This window comes from Scophthalmus maximus, chromosome 7, assembly GCF_022379125.1.
Source record: "Scophthalmus maximus strain ysfricsl-2021 chromosome 7, ASM2237912v1, whole genome shotgun sequence".
Classification (NCBI taxonomy): domain Eukaryota; kingdom Metazoa; phylum Chordata; class Actinopteri; order Pleuronectiformes; family Scophthalmidae; genus Scophthalmus; species Scophthalmus maximus.
The window spans coordinates 264,936-286,135 of NC_061521.1; the positions used below are offsets into that span (position 1 = coordinate 264,936).

At 41.7% G+C, this 21,200-nt stretch overlaps 1 protein-coding gene across 3 annotated transcripts in view; it reads right to left on the reverse strand.

Annotated features, from left to right (window-relative positions):
• LOC118318061 (lysine-specific demethylase 4A) overlaps positions 1–21,200 on the reverse strand; it is a 29,340-nt gene that overhangs the window by 6,766 nt on the left and 1,374 nt on the right. For 2 of the 3 annotated variants that reach the window (XM_035647354.2, XM_047333228.1), the window contains exons 2-19: positions 20,726–20,905; positions 17,571–17,746; positions 17,353–17,467; positions 16,988–17,181; positions 15,988–16,037; positions 15,615–15,718; positions 15,344–15,481; positions 13,549–13,781; positions 11,795–11,943; positions 11,159–11,538; positions 7,403–7,508; positions 7,090–7,274; positions 5,626–5,830; positions 5,357–5,433; positions 4,711–4,766; positions 4,308–4,416; positions 2,592–2,780; positions 2,297–2,467 (exon numbers count right to left, since the gene is read on the reverse strand). In XM_035647354.2, the coding sequence (XP_035503247.2) occupies positions 2,297–2,467; positions 2,592–2,780; positions 4,308–4,416; positions 4,711–4,766; positions 5,357–5,433; positions 5,626–5,830; positions 7,090–7,274; positions 7,403–7,508; positions 11,159–11,538; positions 11,795–11,943; positions 13,549–13,781; positions 15,344–15,481; positions 15,615–15,718; positions 15,988–16,037; positions 16,988–17,181; positions 17,353–17,467; positions 17,571–17,746; positions 20,726–20,863 (2,775 nt within the window). In that variant the 5' untranslated portion in view covers positions 20,864–20,905. The remainder of the gene's footprint in view (positions 1–2,296; positions 2,468–2,591; positions 2,781–4,307; positions 4,417–4,710; positions 4,767–5,356; positions 5,434–5,625; positions 5,831–7,089; positions 7,275–7,402; positions 7,509–11,158; positions 11,539–11,794; positions 11,944–13,548; positions 13,782–15,343; positions 15,482–15,614; positions 15,719–15,987; positions 16,038–16,987; positions 17,182–17,352; positions 17,468–17,570; positions 17,747–20,725; positions 20,906–21,200) is intronic. The other variant, XM_047333229.1, reaches the window with a different exon arrangement.

Sequence of the window (21,200 nt, forward strand, 5' to 3'; positions counted from 1 at the left end):
GAGCAACTTGAGAAAGCACACAATTATATTTTGAAGAGAAATTACATGCAAACAAAAAATTATTTTGTTTGAGCAAATATAAATCTATTCTGTGCTCAGTAAATGTATTAACATGTTTACCATTGTACAATGTGTAATAATAACCCCTCTCGCTCAGTTTTATTCATATACACTCACACAAACTCTGTGCGCTGTCAGACCACATCTCGCTGGCTCAGTGTCACGACCTCACAATATTACAGAGAAACCCAACAGTTCCCACAATGAGCAACCACTTGGCTACTGGGGAGAGATAAAACTCCCTTTAACAGGAAAAAATCTCTAACAGAACTGGAAACATCTGCCTCGACCGATTGGAGTGAGAGGAGAAAAATGGGGGAGAGAGGGAGGGAACAGTTGTGTAACCATTGGTGGTTTAGGGGAAGGTTCACCCTGGTTAGGGTTTGGTGAGACACCATAATAATACAAATAACAACGGAGGCATGGATAAACAATTATTGTCAAATCAAGAATAAAAGCACATCTTATTCAAATGCCTGTCTGAATAGATAGGTTTTTAGCTATTTTTTGACCTCAGGCTTATGGGAAGAGTAGGGGCTGCAAGAGGTCTGAAATATATTGTGGGGCCTGACCACGTAGGGCTCTATCAGTGAGCACCAAGATTTTAAATTGAATCCTAAAATTTACTGGAAGCCAGTGCAGTGATGATAAGAAAGGTGTTATATATGACCATCTTTTGGACTGGGTCAGGAGCCAGGCAGCAGTTTTTTTAGAATATCTGTAGGCGGTGGAGGGATGAGTTATTGAGACAGGTAAACAGTGAATTAAAATAATCTAAACGGGGAGAAATAAAAGCATGAATTAGCATCTCCTATTCATTACTTGGGAACAACAGATCTGAGTTTTGCTATGTTTCTCAAATGAAAGAAACAAGATCAGAGATCTTATATGTTCGTTAAGATCATGGATTGATCAAAAATTACACCAAGATTACGCAGACTAGACGAAAGGGAAATTTCAGGATGAAGACTGTCTGGAGAAAAGAAAATTTTTTAAATTGTTTGCCATCCAGGTCCTGATTCTGTCTATACAGTTGCATATAGTTATGTTGTCTGCAACAGAAGTGTAATAATTATCTATATGATTAACTGGAGCAAATACATTACTCTACAATCTACAGTAATAGATTGTAGATTGTAGAGTTAGAGTTACTAATCTAGAGTCTGCATTACTTCTCTGGTTCATTTCTGCAGTAAAGACGTCAGGAGATGTGCAGAGCACGTTTTTACTCAAAAAATGTTGTCCTCTTTTGCACTGCGGGTTAAACTTAACCAAACAAACACTTGTATGGCTGATTAACTTGACATAGACTGACCTCAAAGCACTCGCTAGCCTAGCAACTTAAAAAGCTACATATAACCCAAATTGCAACGCTCTGTAATAACGCTGGTACTCTCTCCATTAAAATATCTTTTGGTTGTAATGAATGCACACACAGTTTTCTATAAGACTGTCTTGTATTCATTACGGTTCCACTCGGAACCTTCCCTGCGATCTGTATCATGCCTTTTGGAAAGCAGATCATATGCCAAATTACGATTGTCCACGGTATAAGATCATCTGATCGCCCACCCATATGTCATGATCCATCAAACTTAGAAGAGAGTGCACTTGCAGTGTCAGACCCTTCAAACCACACCCCACTCCAACCACGCCTATCACAACCTTTATATGTCACCATCTTAGGAGAGTCCGAACCAGGCCTTACCCTAACCCCAACCATATTTGGAAGTTCAACTCACATGTTGGCTGCAGCTACAACTTGCAAAACTGCCCCAACTACATGATAAGAAAGTTCATTTCCTTTTAAAGGAAGATTCCACATTCTTGTAACTTCTGTATTTTTTGTTTCTTTCAATTATCACTATTGAGATAAACTGGTAAAATGGACTGGTGCTTTACGGTACAAGTCTCACACACACACACACACACACACACACACACACACACACACACACACACACACACACACACACACACACACACACACACACACACACACACACAGACACAGACACACACACACACACACACACACACGCACACACGCACACACGCACGCCTCTCTACACACACACGCCTCTCTACACACATCATTCATACACTGCAGGTACAGCCATCCATCAGGGTCAATTGGGAGGGTTCAGTGTCTTGCCCAAGGACACTTTGGCAAGCAGGCCGGAGGAGCCAAGAACGTTAGCGGGAAGAACCTGAGGCCTGCCTCTGTGACACCTACCACAATGTCTTCAGGGAAGAGATTGTCGCTGAAGGAGCCATCATCAAAGTTGACTTCATAGAACGTCTCTTTGGACAGCTGCACCACATCACACTGGTAGTAGCGGCCATTCTTGTGCTTGCATATCACCTTCTGTCCCACCGTCAGCTCATGCATGGCTGCTTTATTGCGCTGTCAGATGAGATGCAGGAAATCACATTTTTAGGACTTACTAAAATGGGCCAGTACTGGACAATTCTTCGACTGCTGAGAAAGTCCCTGAATAAGAGATCACCAGCCCTCAGCAGCTCCTTACCTCAATTTGAGTGGGGCTTTTGTGTCGACAGCAGGTTACGTGGACCACGAAGGGCCATTCGTCCGGCTGCATGAGTACCCCAGCAGCCTGTGCACAGGTCGGATGGTAGGCAGTTGGACAGCGACCATGAGAGCACTGCACGCAGCAGCCGGACGCCTTCTTCATCCGCTTCTTACAGTAGTAACATTTCTGTGGGGGAGATAAAACCAGAGGAGCTGTTGCTCAGGAAAACCTGACTCGATGAAGAGGAATTTGTTCAAGTGCAGCTGAATCTTTTACACTTCATAAATGTATATCCTGTCAGATCAATATTCCATTAATGAATTGCAGTTCTGTGGCTGGATAATAATTCAGTCTCCAGCTCAGTTCTGTGCAGCACTTCTGTCAAGACCACATTTTTGTCAGAGGGACATAGTGGTGGAGGCCTTTTCCTAACAATAATAAGCAGTAATACATTAGGAGGTTATTGAGGGAAGGGTCATGTGGAATACATCATTCATAAGTACGTCCCTAACCCTAACCCTGTCTACTAAAGAGCCAATATGCTTGTAAATAAGAAACTAGGTGATGGTGAAAAAGTGAAGCTTGATAATAGGTGTAAGTGTGACTTTACCCAACCTCTCAGTGTGTCCCATAGGATTGTGAGAGATTATGGGGGGTGGACATCAGACCCTGTCAGGGCTCATGCCCCCAATAAGAAACATTTCTACATTTTAAAGTTAAATCCATTAATAATTTAATCATAAACACATAGTTTGTACATATATAAATGATGATCACTGAACAATTAACTGTACAATGAACATAAATAGTGAACATGATTCCTGCAGGAGTAGCAATTTGTATAAAACTATGAACAGATTATTTCCTGATGATATTGCAATATATCAGATTATTTTTTCTCATATTATTAAGACCATAATTCTGACTGTTTAATGATTTTCATTTCCACTATCAAACATATGTTTTGTGTTCTTCAAGAAATGAAGCAGATTTTCAGACATATATTTTATAAAAGGGCATCAGAGAGGCTGCTCTGCAGTGCTGGAGACATCTTCTTACTAATCCTCCTGCTCTGGGACTCGTCAACGTAAGATACCTTATCAATTCAACAACGGAGCATTCAGTGTTCTGAACTGAACTTTGATTTAACAGGTGAACAGCTGTTTGTGCAGCAGCGGCATCAGTGCTCTGGGGATTGAGTACTGCAGGTCTTCAGTCCACATCCGGCCCTTTGTCACAGCAGCTCAATTACTGCAGGTCACTTTTTGCATTTTTAAAAGGAAAACTGCAACATGTTGAGAACGGCCCCTACATTAGTACCGTTAATAAGAACACAGTGGGTCACTCCGCCTCCCCATCAGTGGGTTATTCACGCACGTACAACCTGAGGAGCAGTGCACTGCTTAGTGACAGACTGAGAGCTGCTCTGCTGAAGCAACGGTGCAAAACACACCCATTCTTGTCTTTGCCTTGACTTTGTGTGTATATAGTCTATACGTCGGTGTGAATGCAACTTTAGTCTATGCCGCAACAAATTAGACTATTGTGGGCCGCCACGGTCTAAGTCAATATATTGGAAACACTGCCTCTGTTTGTAGTTGGGCCTTATTTGCTCATGCTGTCTGTTCTCTGAGCGTCAGGCATTATTTGAATAGAAGCTTTCAGCTGAGGACATGATGGAAGCTCTTCCAAAGAAGTGTGACTTTTACTCACCAGTTTAAATCTCTGCAGTGGGATTCCACTTAAATCCACAGGACTTCTGTCAGTGATGTTGACGAAGCGTGCTTCCAGCACAGCAACAGCACACAGCACATGTACCCACCTGCAACACACACACACACACGCACAATTACACATTACAGTAGCTTTGTCAAGCAGAATGCTGCCTTTTCTGAGATCAGACAATACTACTGTAAATCACCATCCATATACTGTGCATCCCATCATAATATAACATAATCATGAGCAGCTTAGCATTTTAAACGAGTTGGAAATGAATGTCTAAATATGATACATTTCTTTGATTGAGGACACTCTTCAACGTGCACATGTATTCATTTGATCCATGTACTCTCATTTTCCTTCAGCCATATTCCTGAAGACGGGAGCTACTTACTTGTTGTTGTTGGCTTTCTGCAATGCTCCACCTCTGAGTAAACACAAGCAGCAGTTCTGCAAAGAGGACACATCATCACTCAACTAACCAGACAAACAATAAAAAGCTTAATCTCTCTGTGTTATTAAAAAAAGTTATTTTATCTGCAGCAATTATAAAAAATAAATAAAACAGCTACAGCAACTGGAAAATTGAGAGAGGCTGTGTTGTTTAAACTTAACCTTACCATGATCAACATAACGATAACTAGTTTGATACATTTTTAAGGGCATTACTTGTATGACAAATGAATGAAATCTGAAGTAGTTTGTGAATCAGTTTGACCTATTTGACTTGTCAAGCCAGTAATGTTATGTTGTTAGCTAAAGAAATGGAGGAAAGTAAGCATCCCGGGCAGAAAATCTTCACATGAAAGCATCAGATAAACAACAAAGACGAGGCTGTTTGAGGACTTTTTACAGGGGGCGAATAATTTCTGTGTCATCACCTCAGCCAAGGAGGTTATGTTTTCACCCCTGTCTGTTTGTTAGTTTGTCAACAGGATTACTGTATGTAAAATGTGGGGCATTAGAGTAGTGAAATGCTGAGTAAAGTCAATAAACAGCAATGTATGCATGTCGAGTGAATAGACCGTGTGCTCACTGACCTCAGTCATGGCGTTGGCCTTGCAGCGCGCACATTTCCAGTCCTTGCTCACACTGGCTGGATCCACACCGTAACAGCCTGAAATATACAAACACAAAGACACAGTCAGACCCACATGATAGCATGTACAGCCACCCACAGATAGTAAGCAGTCAGTGCAGCTTTAGGTGGATATGTTATGCCCAAGATCTGCAAACACCTGCAAATATGTAACCCAAGGTCTGTGTTAGTCAGGTGTGTGTGTGTGTGTGTGTGTGTGTGCGCACTGACTGGTGTGGACGCGGACGCTGCACTGAGAGCAGCTGATGAGGAGGCTGGTTCCATCTTCCTCCAGATGAGGCGTGACTTGCTGCTGCTCACATTCTGAGTCTTCCTCTGTGGTGGTGGTGAAGCACATCTCTGGGATCAGAGGTTTGGTCCGCATCCGCCCACCGGGCACAATGACGCGACCGTCTTCATTGTTCGCACATTCGGTCTGAAAGCAGGCAAAGCACAGAAACGTTAAGCTTACAACATTGCGGAAAAAGTCATATCAAGTTCTGAAGGTGGACTATTCTTAAAAATCACACTTCTCTTTACGTGCAGGTTATTATCCTCCAAAATCTCCGTTGGTGCCTCTGCAAATTGTTCCTGAGGCTTAATCTACTGCACTTAAATGCTTCACAGGTATCTCCATGAATATTTCCACGCATTATCAAAAAAAAAGATTGGGACATGCTACAACAATGTCAGCCTGAAGAATTAGGGATTAAAAAATGTTTTTGAATGTATCATTTGTGTGCAAGAATGCACACAATATAACGTCGAACAATCTTCAATATTGATCTTGAAAATGTAATCTCAACCTGGAAACAACAGTTGAGCACATCAGCTCAAGGTCCACTTAATTACATGTTCTGTAATGTAAGATAGGATCACAATCGCAATTGCAATCATCATGGGATCAAGTTGGCGCGGTTGCCATGATAACGAAATGTTGATTTAATGATTAGTTTGATGGATGTCATAGATGACACGGTTTAACAGCCAAGCAGTTAAAATCTATTGTATACTCCATGTTTCTGCATCCAAAATATTAAAAAATAAAACATTTGGAGACAAGCTGACTATTTTGTCCAACTGTCACCTTTCTTAGTACTGTATGATTAATGTGCAGCCAGTATTGCTTAAACAACTGTATACATACAGTAGCACTTTACAAACAGGGGATGGAATAAATGTCATATCTTCATCTAAAATGATAATGAAGGAATGACTTCCGTGGTTGCAGTCACATGACACTGAGCCTTAGAGGAAGATTACGAAGATTGTCAGGTCGTCAACTGACTCGGATCTAAAGGGATCTAAATGTTTTACAGTTGCACTACTGGATTAGTGAGAGACAAATTAAAAAAAATTAAAAAACTGATGATCTGTGTAACTCTGAACCTGTTCCCCATCCAAACATTGGACCTATATTCTCCACAAGGCAACAAGCACCTTTTTCTTTAGAACCTGTTTATGAAAGGCCACCTCTTCAAATCTCATGCCGCAGGTTTGAACATAGGCTTTTATCAATGATGTGTAGCTTCACTCGCAAATTGCTAAATGACATCATTAGTGTCATCTTAACTAATAGGACTTGAGTGATTTGTGTGCAGCAGAGACACCTGCTGGTCTCATATCGTGTGCTCTACGTGTTGGTGCAGCTCCACAGAAGGACTGCTGGGTGGACTCCGCCCTGGTGCCGGTTACCTGCTGGTACATGTGGAACAACATGCAAATGGAGCAGTATGGTGCCTTTGATCCCATGCGCTGGTTGTACTCCCTCTCTTTCTTCAGGTTGGGAGGTCGGCTCTGCCACAGGTGAGCCAGGGGTTTGGCCCAGCTCTCCCCTTCCAGACCGCCCTCCTCTACGGGGGGGTTCTCCTCTGGAGCCTCTGCACAACAGCAAAGTTAACATTCAAATTAACATTCAATTAACAACTCGAGGCAGTATATTAGACAGCTAAAGTACATTGAGATGGTGTGGCCTCCCACTGAAGTTGTAACTGTTGATGTGACACACCGTCATCACTCATGCCATCCTTTATGAGTGGATGGTGGCCTGGCAGCCGTCCTAGATCACCCTCTGGTAGTACCTCTCCATCTTCAGCCCCCTCTTCTGCCACCTGCTGGAGAAAAAACACCTACTGTTGGCATTACCATCCATACTGGACATTTTTCAATGGACCATGCTGGTAATGTACAGCCAGTTTAATGATCAGCTGCTGGTTGGTGGCAGGAATATATTGAGTGGAGATGTAAATAAACCAATGCAAACTGAAATGACTTCAATGTGACAGTGAAACAGAGGATTTAAGTTCCTTTCTGTAATGTGAAAACATTCACTTAAATCTCTCTCTACAGGCGATTTAGGCCCTTAGGGGCCATTCAGTTAGATATAGGGAAAACTATAGGAGCAACAGACTATACTACAAAATAAAAGGTAGTTCCGCCTATTGCGAGAGTTGTATATGAAGGTTAGTTTTCCCGTGAAATTAAAAGAAATTCTGGTAATTCTGTGACAGGAACAAAGCTATGTTTTCTGATGTTTCATTTTGTAGATTACTGTCACGGTTTTGAAAAATGTTTAACTTTAATAAAATATTGAATCACCATGATATTGAAAAAAAGGAAGACCCCAGGCCTAACCCTATTTCATTGGTCATCTGACCCAAGTACATTTAGTATATTTATCAAATTACATTAAGGGCTCACTGAATATATTTATTTAGCCACGACCTAAGAGTGAATTAATTTCAGGTGGTAAATTTTGATCTTCACATCAGATCATTCTGGTGGCTAAGCATTTTGCTCATGCTTATAGACCTTGTGACATATAGGTAATCCACCATCATTATGATGTCTTTAGTTATTATTCCTCTAATGTCTCAATGCAGCAAGGTCTGTTTAAAAACACTTTGATGAGTTGGAAGGTGAAAGGCAACAACCAACAGATCCAGATTGTGTGTTTGCCTGATTGTTTATCGCAATACAAGGCCAAAACTCCATGTAAGCAGTAAGTTGACATGGATTCTTGGAGTCTTAAAGCCTCTTAAAGCTAATTTTTGTACTTTTCTGGCAGCATCTGGTGGTAAAGTTGCAAACCGCAACCAACTGACCACCCCCGACAGGGACACTTTATGGTGGCGCACCGCTAATTCCATTTCCGGTGTCGGGCAGCGCTGGAAATTGAACGCGAATGTGCGTATTCTGGACCGTTTTTTGCAACCGGCATTCCATTATATCTCGAAAACTCGGACCTCGGAATTCGCGCTGGTGATTTTTTTCCGACCTCCCGAGTCGCAGTGGAAAGCAGCACAACACGACGTAGCAAACATGGCGACTTACACGGAAGACGAGTCCACCTAGTGTTACTATATTTAACTCATTCAAAGTTGATGTAAAAACATTGGTTCTTTGTTGCAGGTGATTATACATATATGAACACATAATTATGGACAATATATTAAATTTCTGTCCATAGGTTCTTCTAAATATTACACACTGTAGCTTTAACTAGTGTTGTCACTGAAACCCAGAATGCTCTGATGGAGCAGATCCCAGGTCCGTCCAGTCTTGAATGCTGAAGTGTCCTTGGACAAGACGCTGAACCCCTAATGGCTGTGCAAGTGTGTGAATGGAATTGCATTGCATACACAATCAATTGTGTAGCAAGAATTAGAAGTGTATGTTAACAATACATCTACTGATGCACAGACTTGGACACATCATCAGTGTTGTCACTGGGTGTTTCGGGTCTTACAACAGACACCCTCCTCCAGGCGACCAGACCGAGGCTGATCAGACCCCAAACCTGTGTCCACGTGGCATTCTACTGCCCCCACTGCTCTCCCCTCTTCAAACAGAGCCATCTGGAGGCTTTTTCCACTGCCTCCACGTTGTTGCCTAAGGCTCTTCTTCGGTTTTCACCTGTCATTCCCAGTGTGCCGTAGGCTTTGCTCAGGGAGTGACTGGCAAACCCATGAATTTTCAGCTGCCACTCCAGGTCAACTGACATCACCCAGTCTCGGGCCGTGGGGAGCAAACCAGCAGAGCGGTTCTTTGGTGTTTTCTCCGGCCTTTGTCCTTCCTTGACAAAGTGAATGGCTTTAGCTGTGGCTCGGGTGTGTCGGCTGCCCTTGATCCCATTGCTGATTGCTTCAGCGATGGACTTGAGGACCTGGTCGTTCCTCCATCGATACCGGCCCTCACCCAGCGCCTTGGAGCAGCTGCTCAGGATGTGTTCCAGTGTTCCTATCTTGGACTACATGTTGCTTAGGCTGCGTGGCAATCCCAGCCATCTGCGTAGATAGCTGCTTACCCTTTGCTCAAATCCTTCCACCACAGTCATGGGGACCTCATAGATAAGCAGAGGCCAGAGGAATCTTGGGAGGATTCCATGCTGGTAGACCCAGGCCCTGAATCTTCCAGGCAGCCCAGACTTGTCCACTGTTCTCAACCAGCCCTCCAAGTCAGCACTGGTTACCTTGATGGAATCTCTGTCATTCAGACTGCAGTTGAAGACCTTTCCAAGGCTCTTCACCGGCTTCTCAGTGACTGACGGGATCTCGATCTGTGGTCTGTGACCTTCCCCTTCCTTAGAACCAAGGACCTGGACTTTGCAGGTTTGAAACTCATGCGTACCCACCCCATGATGCTCTCCAACCCCTGGAGCATCCACCTGGCTCCTGGTACAGCTGTTGTTGTCACTGTGAGGTCGTCCATGAAGGCATGCATTGTGTATAGAAGTGTATGAATGTGTGTGAGTGTGAATATACATTTTACTGTAAAGCGCTTTGAAGCTATATAAATACAGTCCAATTACCATTTGACGTTATCAGTTCTTAGGTTCAACAATCAAGAGAGTGAGGGCAGGGACACACGCAATCTGTGGACATCTGGAGCCCACACAGAGTTTACCACATGATAGGAACATGGGCGGAAGATTAAGAGTAACCATTAGCTTGCGGATGGTGGAGTATTCATCCCTCGTCTTAACCTCACTGAACCCGTGGAGCAAACGTTAATAAAAAGTGTGCACAACCTAACCTAGGGCCCAGATGAATTCTGGGAGCTCATTTAATTTGCTCAGCAGAAAACTTGCTGGTCCAATCACAGCCAATTATCTGATGATGGCGGGGTTTATACCATGACGCAGAGGAAAGCGACTTTTGTAAACAACCAAGGCTGCCGCTGACGAACGAGGATTTGACTAGAAGTACTTGATTTTTTTCACATTTCTGCCGCAAAAACCACAACACTGGTTCACAGACATTGTGGAATCATCATCACAGACATGACAGATGTCTCTTCTCTGCTCTAGCCTGTTGATATTTTGGCGTCGCTCTACAGACGTCACATGATTCTTTCAACCGTTGATAATGCCTCTTGGAAATTGAAATTTAACTGAGAGATTCCAGACTAATACTTATTCTATGCTGTTGTTGAAACCACTGGTATGGCCCAATGCCATGTAGTATTCTATTGTAAATGGTAAATAGACTGTATATAGCATTTTTCTAGTCTTATTGACCACTCAAAGCACCTTACAGTACAAGTCTCATTCACCCATTCACACACATTCAAACGATGCTATTTACTGCGCATTTTCTGTCACATTCATACACTGCCGGAAGAGCCGTCAAAGGCAAATGTTAAGTGTCTTACCCAAGGACACTTCGGCACGCAAACTGGGGAATCAAACTCTCTACCTTCTGGTTAGTGGACAACCCTCTCTAACTCCTGGGCCAAGGTGTGTGTAACATCTGTATCCACTCACTGTTTTGTTAACGGGTCTGTTGTCTTTCTCCAACTCGTTGTCACTACCCTCGCTCTTCTTCTCCTCCTTGGCTGTGGCTTCTCCCTCCCCGTAGTCTCCTTTGGCATAGCTGTGGACGTGCAGGACGTCTGCGGGGCTCAGCGTCCTCTGGAACAGCTTGTGAGGTTCCACACTGCCGCCCATCTCCTCAGAGCCCAGAGTATCTACCTGTCTCTCAACAGGCTCCAGAGGACCGAATTCTGCGGCCGATTCTCCACTCTTGTCTCTTTTTGACGGGCTCCGTCTGTTAGAAGATTTCCTGGTGCCTGCTCTGGACTGAGGTTTAGACTGTTGCTTGGTGTCTTTCTCCTTCTTAGGCTCCAGCTTGATGTTCACTGTGTCTGAAAGATATAGAGAAATGGTGCACATTACTGCAGCTACTGACACAACTTGCTGCCTGCCTTACTGCCTAATACACACAGCTCAGGTCCACCTATCAGTATGTGCAAAACATTAACTCTAAAGTGAGTTCCAATCTTTGAAGGGGCTGGTGGTAAGCTTGACAAACGCTTATGTCAAAAGAGACCAGAGCTGAGACTGAGTTAAAAGACCAGAAAGTCAACTTCTAAAACATGACCTGTACTAACAGTGCCGTACCTTTGTCTGGCTTGACCGGGACTTTAGCTGGAGACTCTCTGCGTGACAGCCTGACTCTCTTTGGTTCCACCTCCTCTGTCTCCATCACAATGAGCTCAGGTTTGACGTCTTCGGCAGCTTCAAGCTGACGCTTTGTCCCAGTCTGAGGCCTTGGAATGATGCATTGGAAACATTAGAGGACTGACAGGACTTAAACAGAAACAAATACTCTTAGGCATGACACACCGTAAATTCTTTCCTCTTTTAAAGGTTATTAACAAAACTGCGTTAATTATTACAAATGACGGCTGCCATGAAGTTTATAAATAGTACTTTTCAGTAGTGGACTAGTTTTGTAGTGGGTTTAACCAGAAACCATGTGAAAACTTTTAGTTTGATGAATTTTTTTCAGGGAAGTAAAGTTCTCTTCAGACTGCTGGTTTCCTGAGTTTCCACCAGCCTCTAAAGACCAGGCTAAGTCGGCAAATTAGACTGCTGAAGAATGAAAGACCGTTAGCTACAACCTGTCCAGCAGGTGTTGGTGATGCAAAAGACTATATAACGAGTGACAGACAGGCAGCCATAGTGACACTGCAACAACAGTGAACTGCACTAAATGGCCGAGATTTTAACTGAATTGCGCCAATCTTGAATTACTGATTTGAAAAAAATTGATTTTTGAGGCAATACAGGAAAAGACACAAGATTTTTTTTTTCTTTCTTTTTTTAACTGGTGTCTTAATTAAACCACTGGAGTAGTCAACCAATTAGAAAGGCTCAGTGCTGCAAGCCCTGCCAAAAGTTTCCAGTAATTTTGGAAAAATTAATGTGATGTGGGGAAACACCGCAAACCCCGTAGCACATCTGAGGCCTACGCATGGGCCGTTATTCCACCCTGACATCTACCTCTGGAGGACCAGTACCACTAACCTGGCGCTACGTAAATTGGGAGGCATTTGCCAGAATGACAAAATACAACAGAGACAACAAGTGGCGAGCACTTACAACTGATGCTGAATGCCAACTAATATCCCTGCTTCCAAGTTGCTCTATTAATGACAACACAGGAAATCACAGGCCTTTTTTTTTAATAATATGAGTAATAGTCTAAAGAGCACACTGCTATAGGAATAATTTAAGGAATTTGAGACTGCTTTTAGCAATGAAAAGTGCTCTATAAATGAAAGTTATCATTATTATAATTATTATTATTATTGTACATGCATTTTAAACATTTGTTAAAGGTGACAGGCTAAACACTACAACCTGGCTCTGAACAACTGGTTAAGATTTCTCTCCCACTCTGATGTCACAGTTGGACTCTTTTGGTGTAACTCGTCTGCAATCTGATAATCTCTCTGTTGTCTGGTAAAGGAGCGTGGCATTTCTTACAAATTTTGAAATCGGTTGACCAATCACGACAGACTGGGCCAGCTGGCTAATCAGAGCATACTGGGTTTATCGGGAGGCGGAGCTAAAATAAATACAGGTATTTTAGACAGAGGGTGAAAAGAGGAGCTGCAGGAATGGGCAGAATGAGAACACTAATGCCTTTTCTGAGCATTAGATTATTTAAACCTTTTCACGTGGTAACCCCAATTAAAATTATGAACCTGAATATGAGGATAATATGTCACCTTTAAAGAACTAAAGAGCTTTTACATTTTGTGGTGGTTACAACAGGGGTATTAAAGGCTTTACCAATTTGTGCGGTAAAAAAATAAATCAAAACCACAAAAGCCAAAATTTATAAGCAGCAACATTAAAATCCAGACCTTTTGTCCTTCTGGACAGGAGCAGTGGGATTCTCAAGTCCGGCTTCACTAGAATCATCTTTTGAACTCTCGGTCTGGTCGTCTTTCAGAAACTCAGCAGCCTCTGGTGTGGATTTGGTGTGGTCGATGGGAGCGTTGTCTTTCCCTGCCTTCCATAACTTATAGCGGTCCGGCTGAAACTTCCGTACAAACACGTCCATGGAGATCTTCACCGTATCCTGGCGGCACGAACACTTGAAGGAAAACATGGATCAAGATTTCGGTCTATAAAAACTGCATATATTGTCGAGGTTGACAGTACTTTCTTCAATAATTCAAATGTTCTGGTTTATTTGAAAATGTAAATTCTAAGAGGATGATCCAAAGATCGTTCGTGGCCCCTCACCTTTCCTCCAGAACAACCATCAGGTCAAAATACAATGCTACAATCTAACTGGCAGATTAAAATGTAATTAGCTGAGCACACTCATAGTCCCCAGAGAATAACCCCATTCAGATGAGGACTATCCATGAGCTTCCCATCCAAAAGTTCTTATTAATAAAAAATAAATAAATAATAGAAACTGCCGTCAAATATAATAAGGATAATGATGCTCCTCAGGAGGTGTATCCTTTTTATTTTAACCGGATGACCCGTGTGAAGGTTTATTTTATCACTACTACTGTTAAGGCTTTAAGGACAGAATGTTCCATCTAACACTGAGAACCATTGAACTTCAGTGGTTCAGTTCAAACCATAGACTGTATATAAAGTTGGTTGAAGTATTGCTGCTTTCGCCATGTTGCACCTTTGACTTGGGTGAGGTCAAATTGTTGTTTCCTAAATCTTGAGGTCACCCGGAAGCATTTGATCAGCAGCCATGATAACAGCTGTTCGGTTTCTCAAAATGCATAGGGAAGGAGCTTTAATGCTTCCTTTCCTATCTCCTTTAGTATAAGGTACACTGGACCGTCCTATGCGAAAGGAAAGAAGATATAGACGCCCCACGCACATCATCATGTAAGTTACCGTTGCATATAATTTACATCTGATGTCATATGGTGGTAAAACACACTGCTACATGCTGGATTGAGCCGGTGTTTTTTGTAGTCCATCTTCGGAAATTTGTAGTTTCACCACGACAGGCGCACGTCAATAATATCCACCGTCGCATGATGACGTAGTATAGTGAATGTCGAGACGGATTCTCTGGGCACCGCTGTCGGCTTTTCCTAAGTCTTATAAGTCCTCCTTTACCTCATGACGTTTTCCCACTGAGGGGAAGGAATAGTAGATAGGAAGGACATTTTGACCTCACCCATAATTTGGAGTCAGAGTCGGTATCAAGGTCCAATCGCAGGTCAGTCTCAGAGTCAATCATGATGTTTTATCCAGTTTTTATAGCATCAAAAAACTAATTAGAACCAAACTTAACAGAAACATGAACACTCAGTGTGACAAGAACTAACCAAATTGGCAAAATCACATATGTATTTAACCTGTACTTTGACTTTTTTTGTTTGGTCCATGCCCCATCTGCTAACATGGAGAAGGCAGGGTTTATGAAGTATACTTCAGCCAGCCACCAGGGGGCGTTTAAGATGATTTGGTTTCACGTTGGGGAGGCTGACATGTTGTTCATCTTTTATATTGTTTGGTTGAAACAAAGTCTGGTTTGAGTGCAAGTTTCATCACTTCATTTATGCTGTTGTAAAAGCAGTCAATCTAAGTGTGGTGTGCCATTTGAAAAGCATGATGTTGGTGTTCTTACAATGTGACGAATGACTGGATTAATATTCAAAGCTAATAATGTACCAGTGTTGCCTGTTTGCCGTAATCAATCCATCGCTGGGTGGCAAAGTTGGTGGACTCGGCACAGTTGAAGCCATGGTTAAAGCCTGCATGATAGCCAAACGGGAAGGTCACAATGAACTGCTTGGCCTCCTGAGTGACCTGAATACAAAACAACATGCGGAGTTATAAGGGCTATCAGCGTTTTAGTTTGCTTTCACTTACATTACTATCTAATCCTTGAGTGTGTCCTTCAAAATTACATGAGGTCAACACAAAGTGAATGCATGGACACCTTCTCAAATGGTATGCCGTATTTCTTCAGGATTGATGGAGAAATTAAAGTCATCTTGTGGCGGAGGAAGGCTTCACAGCTCTGATTGTTGCCTGGAAAGAAACCTGGAAATACAGGAAACCCTTACAAAAACATCAGTGTACACAATGCTTGTGTTCATGTCTTTTAATTTCAACTGTTTAATGGGATATGTACACATAATTGCTGTTGTGGCCTCTGAGGTACTTTACATAGAGCACAGAAGTTCAAGGTGAAGAGACCTGTGGCACCCATTAGTAAACAATCAGAGAAACAACAGTGTGAATGGTCAGTGAGTGCCTGTTGTAGCATGTTAAATTCAACCTGTGAAGTTTTAAAAGGATCCACTTCTTACCCTTGGCAAGTCGTTCGAGTCTTTTCCCATGATCTGGTGGGACAACATACCTGAGGAGCAAAAGCACAGAACTATCAAATACGATGACGCAGCAGAGAAAACATTGCCTCTGTGTTTTACTTTGGGTGAGACCACTGCTTGTTGTTTGCTGTGGAGAATGAAGCCTGGAAGGGGACAACCACAGAGAAGATTCTTATCTTCACAAAGATCACAGGGTTACTTTAGTTCATTCAGGCTCGGATCACCAATACATTTATCAACAACTATCTACTAGAAGGGCCTTTAATAGAGTGCATGCCTCCAACAAGGCTCAACAATCCCATTAAATTCAAACACGCTGAAATAAATCGCACAGATTACATTCCCCTACATATGCCTGATTTTTCCCTCCATGCATTATTTCTAGGGGAATCATTGAAAATGTCAAAAAACGCTCAATCGCACAACTCAATTCTAAGTAAAGTGATTAAAAATTCTTGGGTTCACGCCAAAATGTTGTGGCTTCTTTGTTGGCCCATGTCCCATCCTCCTACTAAGTTTCGTGGAAGTAGTAGGTTTTGAGCAATCCTGCTGACAAACACACTGACAGCGGTGAAGAAATAACCTCCTTGGCAAAGGTAATATCACAAATTAATAGATAGGCGCATCTTTGTGGGTTTTATGTTCGGTGTATCTGAACCTTGGCTGTATGACAGCATTTGTTAACCTCCACCAAGGAGCATTGTACCGAATCAAATGGATGCCCACCTTTTTTGGTTTTACATTGGGCAACCTGGTAAACACCATGTGGTCAATTGAGGAGGTGATGGTTCCAGATGGAAGGATCCAGTGAGAGCTGGATGGAGCAGCAAAGACAATGCTGAACATCAAGAAGTGCTGAACTGCGGGTCACACACTACGACCAAAGGACTTTCAAACAGTGGAGGGAAGAGTATTAAGTTTTGAGTACTTACTTTTTTTTTAAACAACATAGTAAAAAAAAAAAAAGGTTTAACTGTACCAGGACTTGGGCTCTCCGAAATGCAGATAGTTGATGCTGTACAGATCCATGTCCTCGGTGTGCCATGCAAAGGCACTCTTCCACATCCCAAAATACAGGTATGGTGTGTTGACTCCTTTGATCTTGATCCCACTGTCACTCTCCACAGTGTCCAGAATTGTGTTGAGACGCCCAATGTTCCATTCTGTCACATCCTGCAAAGGAGGGTATCAGCAGAGGCTTTAAGTCATACCAACACTGAAGCAACTTTGACTTACCGAGAGAACAAGAAATAAGTAGAGATGGTTGAGAGTCGGCATAACATAGAAATGTTTTTTCTAGCTCACTGAAGAGTTGGTAGCATTATTCAGACTATTATCACTCACTGGATCATACAGCGTTCCACTGACATCCGCCCCATAAAGTGGAGGATTGAAGGTCAGGTTCTTCCAAAACTTCCTCTCCAGTTCCTCAAAATCCTTATATCTGGGGTTGCAAAATCTACAAGGAGAAATGTTTTAAACCTTTCATGAAAACCATCTGAAGTCTTATTTCAAAGTGAAAAACTTAGGCAGTCAACTATAATCTGACTGTATAAACTGACTTTTCCATGTTGGAGGTCTTGCGGAACTCATGAACGGTCATTGGTTTCTTCTGGATGTTGTACTGTGTGAACAATCCTGACTGGCCCGTCACAACCTGCTGAATGGGAGCGGGAATCACCAGATCATCAATATCATCATACGTCCGTCTAGGTTTCCAGCATTTAGGTGGAATAACCTGCGAGAGATGAATAGAACAGAAACACAATGACAACAGCTGGAGAACGACAGAGCTGTGACTGTGACATGACTGTTGTTGTACAGCTAAAAATATATAATTTTTGTTCTATCATTTTGACATTAAAACATTTGTTCAAACACATGGTTTATGTTGATGGTCTAGGGTGACAACTCTAAGAGTAAGAATTAGGGAAGCACCGATCTGATATTAGTATCTGATATTGGCCATGATATAGACAAAATAGATAGATCGGGTATCGGTGACAATGGGGCCGATCCACTGAACCGATCTATTCACTTCAATTCTGTGTATCTGTATGATTGCCACTGGTGATTGGCAGAAAAAAACAGATCATAAAATCTAAAAGTTAGTCGCTTAGGCGAACGTTTTAGTCACCATTTGGAGCCCTTGATGTAATGTGAGAAATTTAAAGTTGGGCTTTTATTGTGACGGGCAGAATGGAAAAAGGGAGTGGATGCGCTGTAGTGTGCTTGACGGTGATAAATAAAGTTGTTGTTCCGTCTTGGATCACACTGGTAATACTACGGTCTCCGTGTTGTTATTTCATATAAATGATACAGTGCAGGCTTAAGAATAAACGCTTGGTTGGAGCATCAATTCTTGGCTGAGCTGGGTCCACTATTTCTTTGGCAGGAGTTACTACTACCAGGAAGTAATTTTGAACTCTAAAACTTCATTGTCCAGCCACGGTTTTTATGCAAAGAATTATATTTACAAAAGAAGTCTTTCCCCTTCCATGTAATTGTATATGGGTGAAGGTTAGTGTCCATACAACACATATACTGTAGGTTGTAAGGCTACAGCACACAATTGTTTACAAAAGCATAAAGTCCTTCATAGATCTAGGCTCCTAAATTGCTATCGAAGTTCACCAGATTGATGGATATAACTTTAAAATGTAAAAAAAAAAAGAAATATTTCGGGGGAGCATGCCCCCCCACCCATTTAAAAAAAGTTTAAAATGTAAACATTTCAACATTTACAATAGTACACTACTATACACAACTACTTTAGTTGTCAATTGCAAATTTCTCACTGAAAAAAACCCAGCTCTAATATTGGCCTTTGACTCTATGAAGCCAAACTGAATATAACTGTCAGAGTACAACCTCTTTTTCCTTATGAGAAATTCACCACTCTCTTCTCCCTGATGCTTTGCCATCTTTTTTTTTTGCACAAAAAACTAAACTGAGGAAGAGACCTACTGTGGCTGCATTGCAAACACAAAAATCCTATCTTGTGCATAGATGTGCCAGTGTTTGATTCAGCTTAACAACATAACCACCATGAAACAAGTAATCTTGCGACCGCCTGGTTATGAACAACTGGTTTATGCAACAACGCTGTGTTGCTTGTTGTGATGCACATGGTGGGCAGTGCGCACACGCAGTAGTAGTGTTGATAAAACATCAGGAGACCCCCAATGCAATGGACTGTAAATGATGCAGTGGCTGATAACCCTTGTGCTATAAAGCATACAGATATTTCAGTTGTATTGGTATTCTTATTATTTTTTGTTGACATTTTTTATTGAAATTCTAATAATAAATTACATTTCTAGATAAAATGTATTTGTGTGTTTTAATGGCATTAGTAAACCTCCATAATTATTGGAAACTGCTTCAACTGTTATGTCACTGAAACTCAAAACATCCTCATCAGATTAACATCAAACTTGAGTTTTTCTCACGTTAAAAGACTCAAAAGACAATCTATCAATCAAACATGCAGAGTTTCACTAAAGGCAGCATTTCAGCAATTGAAAAATGGCAAATCAGTTGTTATTGGAATGAATTAGTGCATTAAATAATGGAATTAGTGCCATGGAAATGTACAGTCTGCACAATTTACCATGTAAACTGTGTTTTAATTTGTAGAGTTATTACATTATTTAGTTCAGGATTAGAAGAATACTTCAATCTTAACTCTAACTACTTTATTTCAACTGGAGGATAATTTCTCATTAGGTTCAATAACATTGTAATCAATATAATGAGTTACATCTCAGATGACGCTAATATTCAAGGGAAATACAACATTTTCAGTTAATTTGCCTAAGATTCACTATTTTTTCAAGATGATTGAGGTTATGCTTAAATTCCCAGGCCCATTACATCACTAATCAACCTGCAGATGAGACAGGAGGGTTCATACAGCCAGAGCAGACCCCGTCTCCTGCCTTGGTAATGCGCACAGTTGGTGTTGAGAAGGCCAGGTGGATGTGCCTGAACACACCTGGTGGTAAACTGCTCTACCCGGCAGAAAATGTACATCCAATAATTTTACATTCTGCATATAAGAAAATATTGCAATGAACAAAAGTGGATCCAGCATCAGCAGAAAACATGCCAGTGTAACATCGCTTGTTATGTCACACATTTATTCATCCATATCAGTGACGGACGCTTCACCTTGACATCCTCGCAGTCATCGATTGCCTCGCTGTGGCGAGATGTTCTTTTCAGGCATTTTGATATCGAACCATTTCTTCTTTATCTCAGTGACAGTGACTCACAGGTGACTCAACATTAACAACTCTACTTTAGTCCGTCAATTCATTGCACTGCTGACGCTGCTAAAAACTCAGTTTTGGATCTGTGAAAGCAGAACATCAATCTTCAATCTCGTTGAATTTTTCTTTTTACTCTTTCATGCCGTTTTCCTGAATGAACTCTTTGTGACATGGGACAGGAACCGTAGCCTTATATGGTATTATTGGGGCATTAATTATGCTAATGTTTTATCTTGTGCAAGTTCGCCCAAATAATCACAGGTGGCATTCATCAAATTTACACACGTAATTGACACACTTTTCTGAAGATAGAAGCATTTGCTGAGTCTGATGTGGCCTGTTCGTACGAACAAAGGTTAGAGAAATTTAGGATAAGAATAACAAGAAGTTTTTGCATGAGGCCCATCATAATAACCTAAAAAATCACAGCACAAGCTACTTACTTTTGCCATTCCAGCTTTGTGTGCTCCTTGTGACTCCATATAGGCAATGTAACGGCTGAAGTCCTTGAACTCCTCCTTAGAGGGGGTGAACGTCATGATCCTTGAGGCTACACTTTGGGGTTGAGCGTCTGTGGTCATCTTGTCTTGGGATCGTTACTTTACTCTGTTTCGATCGTTACTCTGTTTAGTGGAAAAAACAGACATGATCATGAACATCTAGGTTACACTGTCTGTCACATGTTAGACAATCTGACTCAGTTTTTCAGCTGCTGACGCCTGTAAGAGAAGAGTGAAGAGACAAATAATAAAAGCCAACGAATGAGTGGAATCATTTCGCTGTCCCACACTTTTCACATGACGACTTTGGTTTTACACAGAGCTTGTGACAAACACAGGGAGATTTTATTGCGCTAAATAAATACAAAAGATTAAAATATCATGCTTCATTTAAATTAAACAAAGATTATTTGATTCC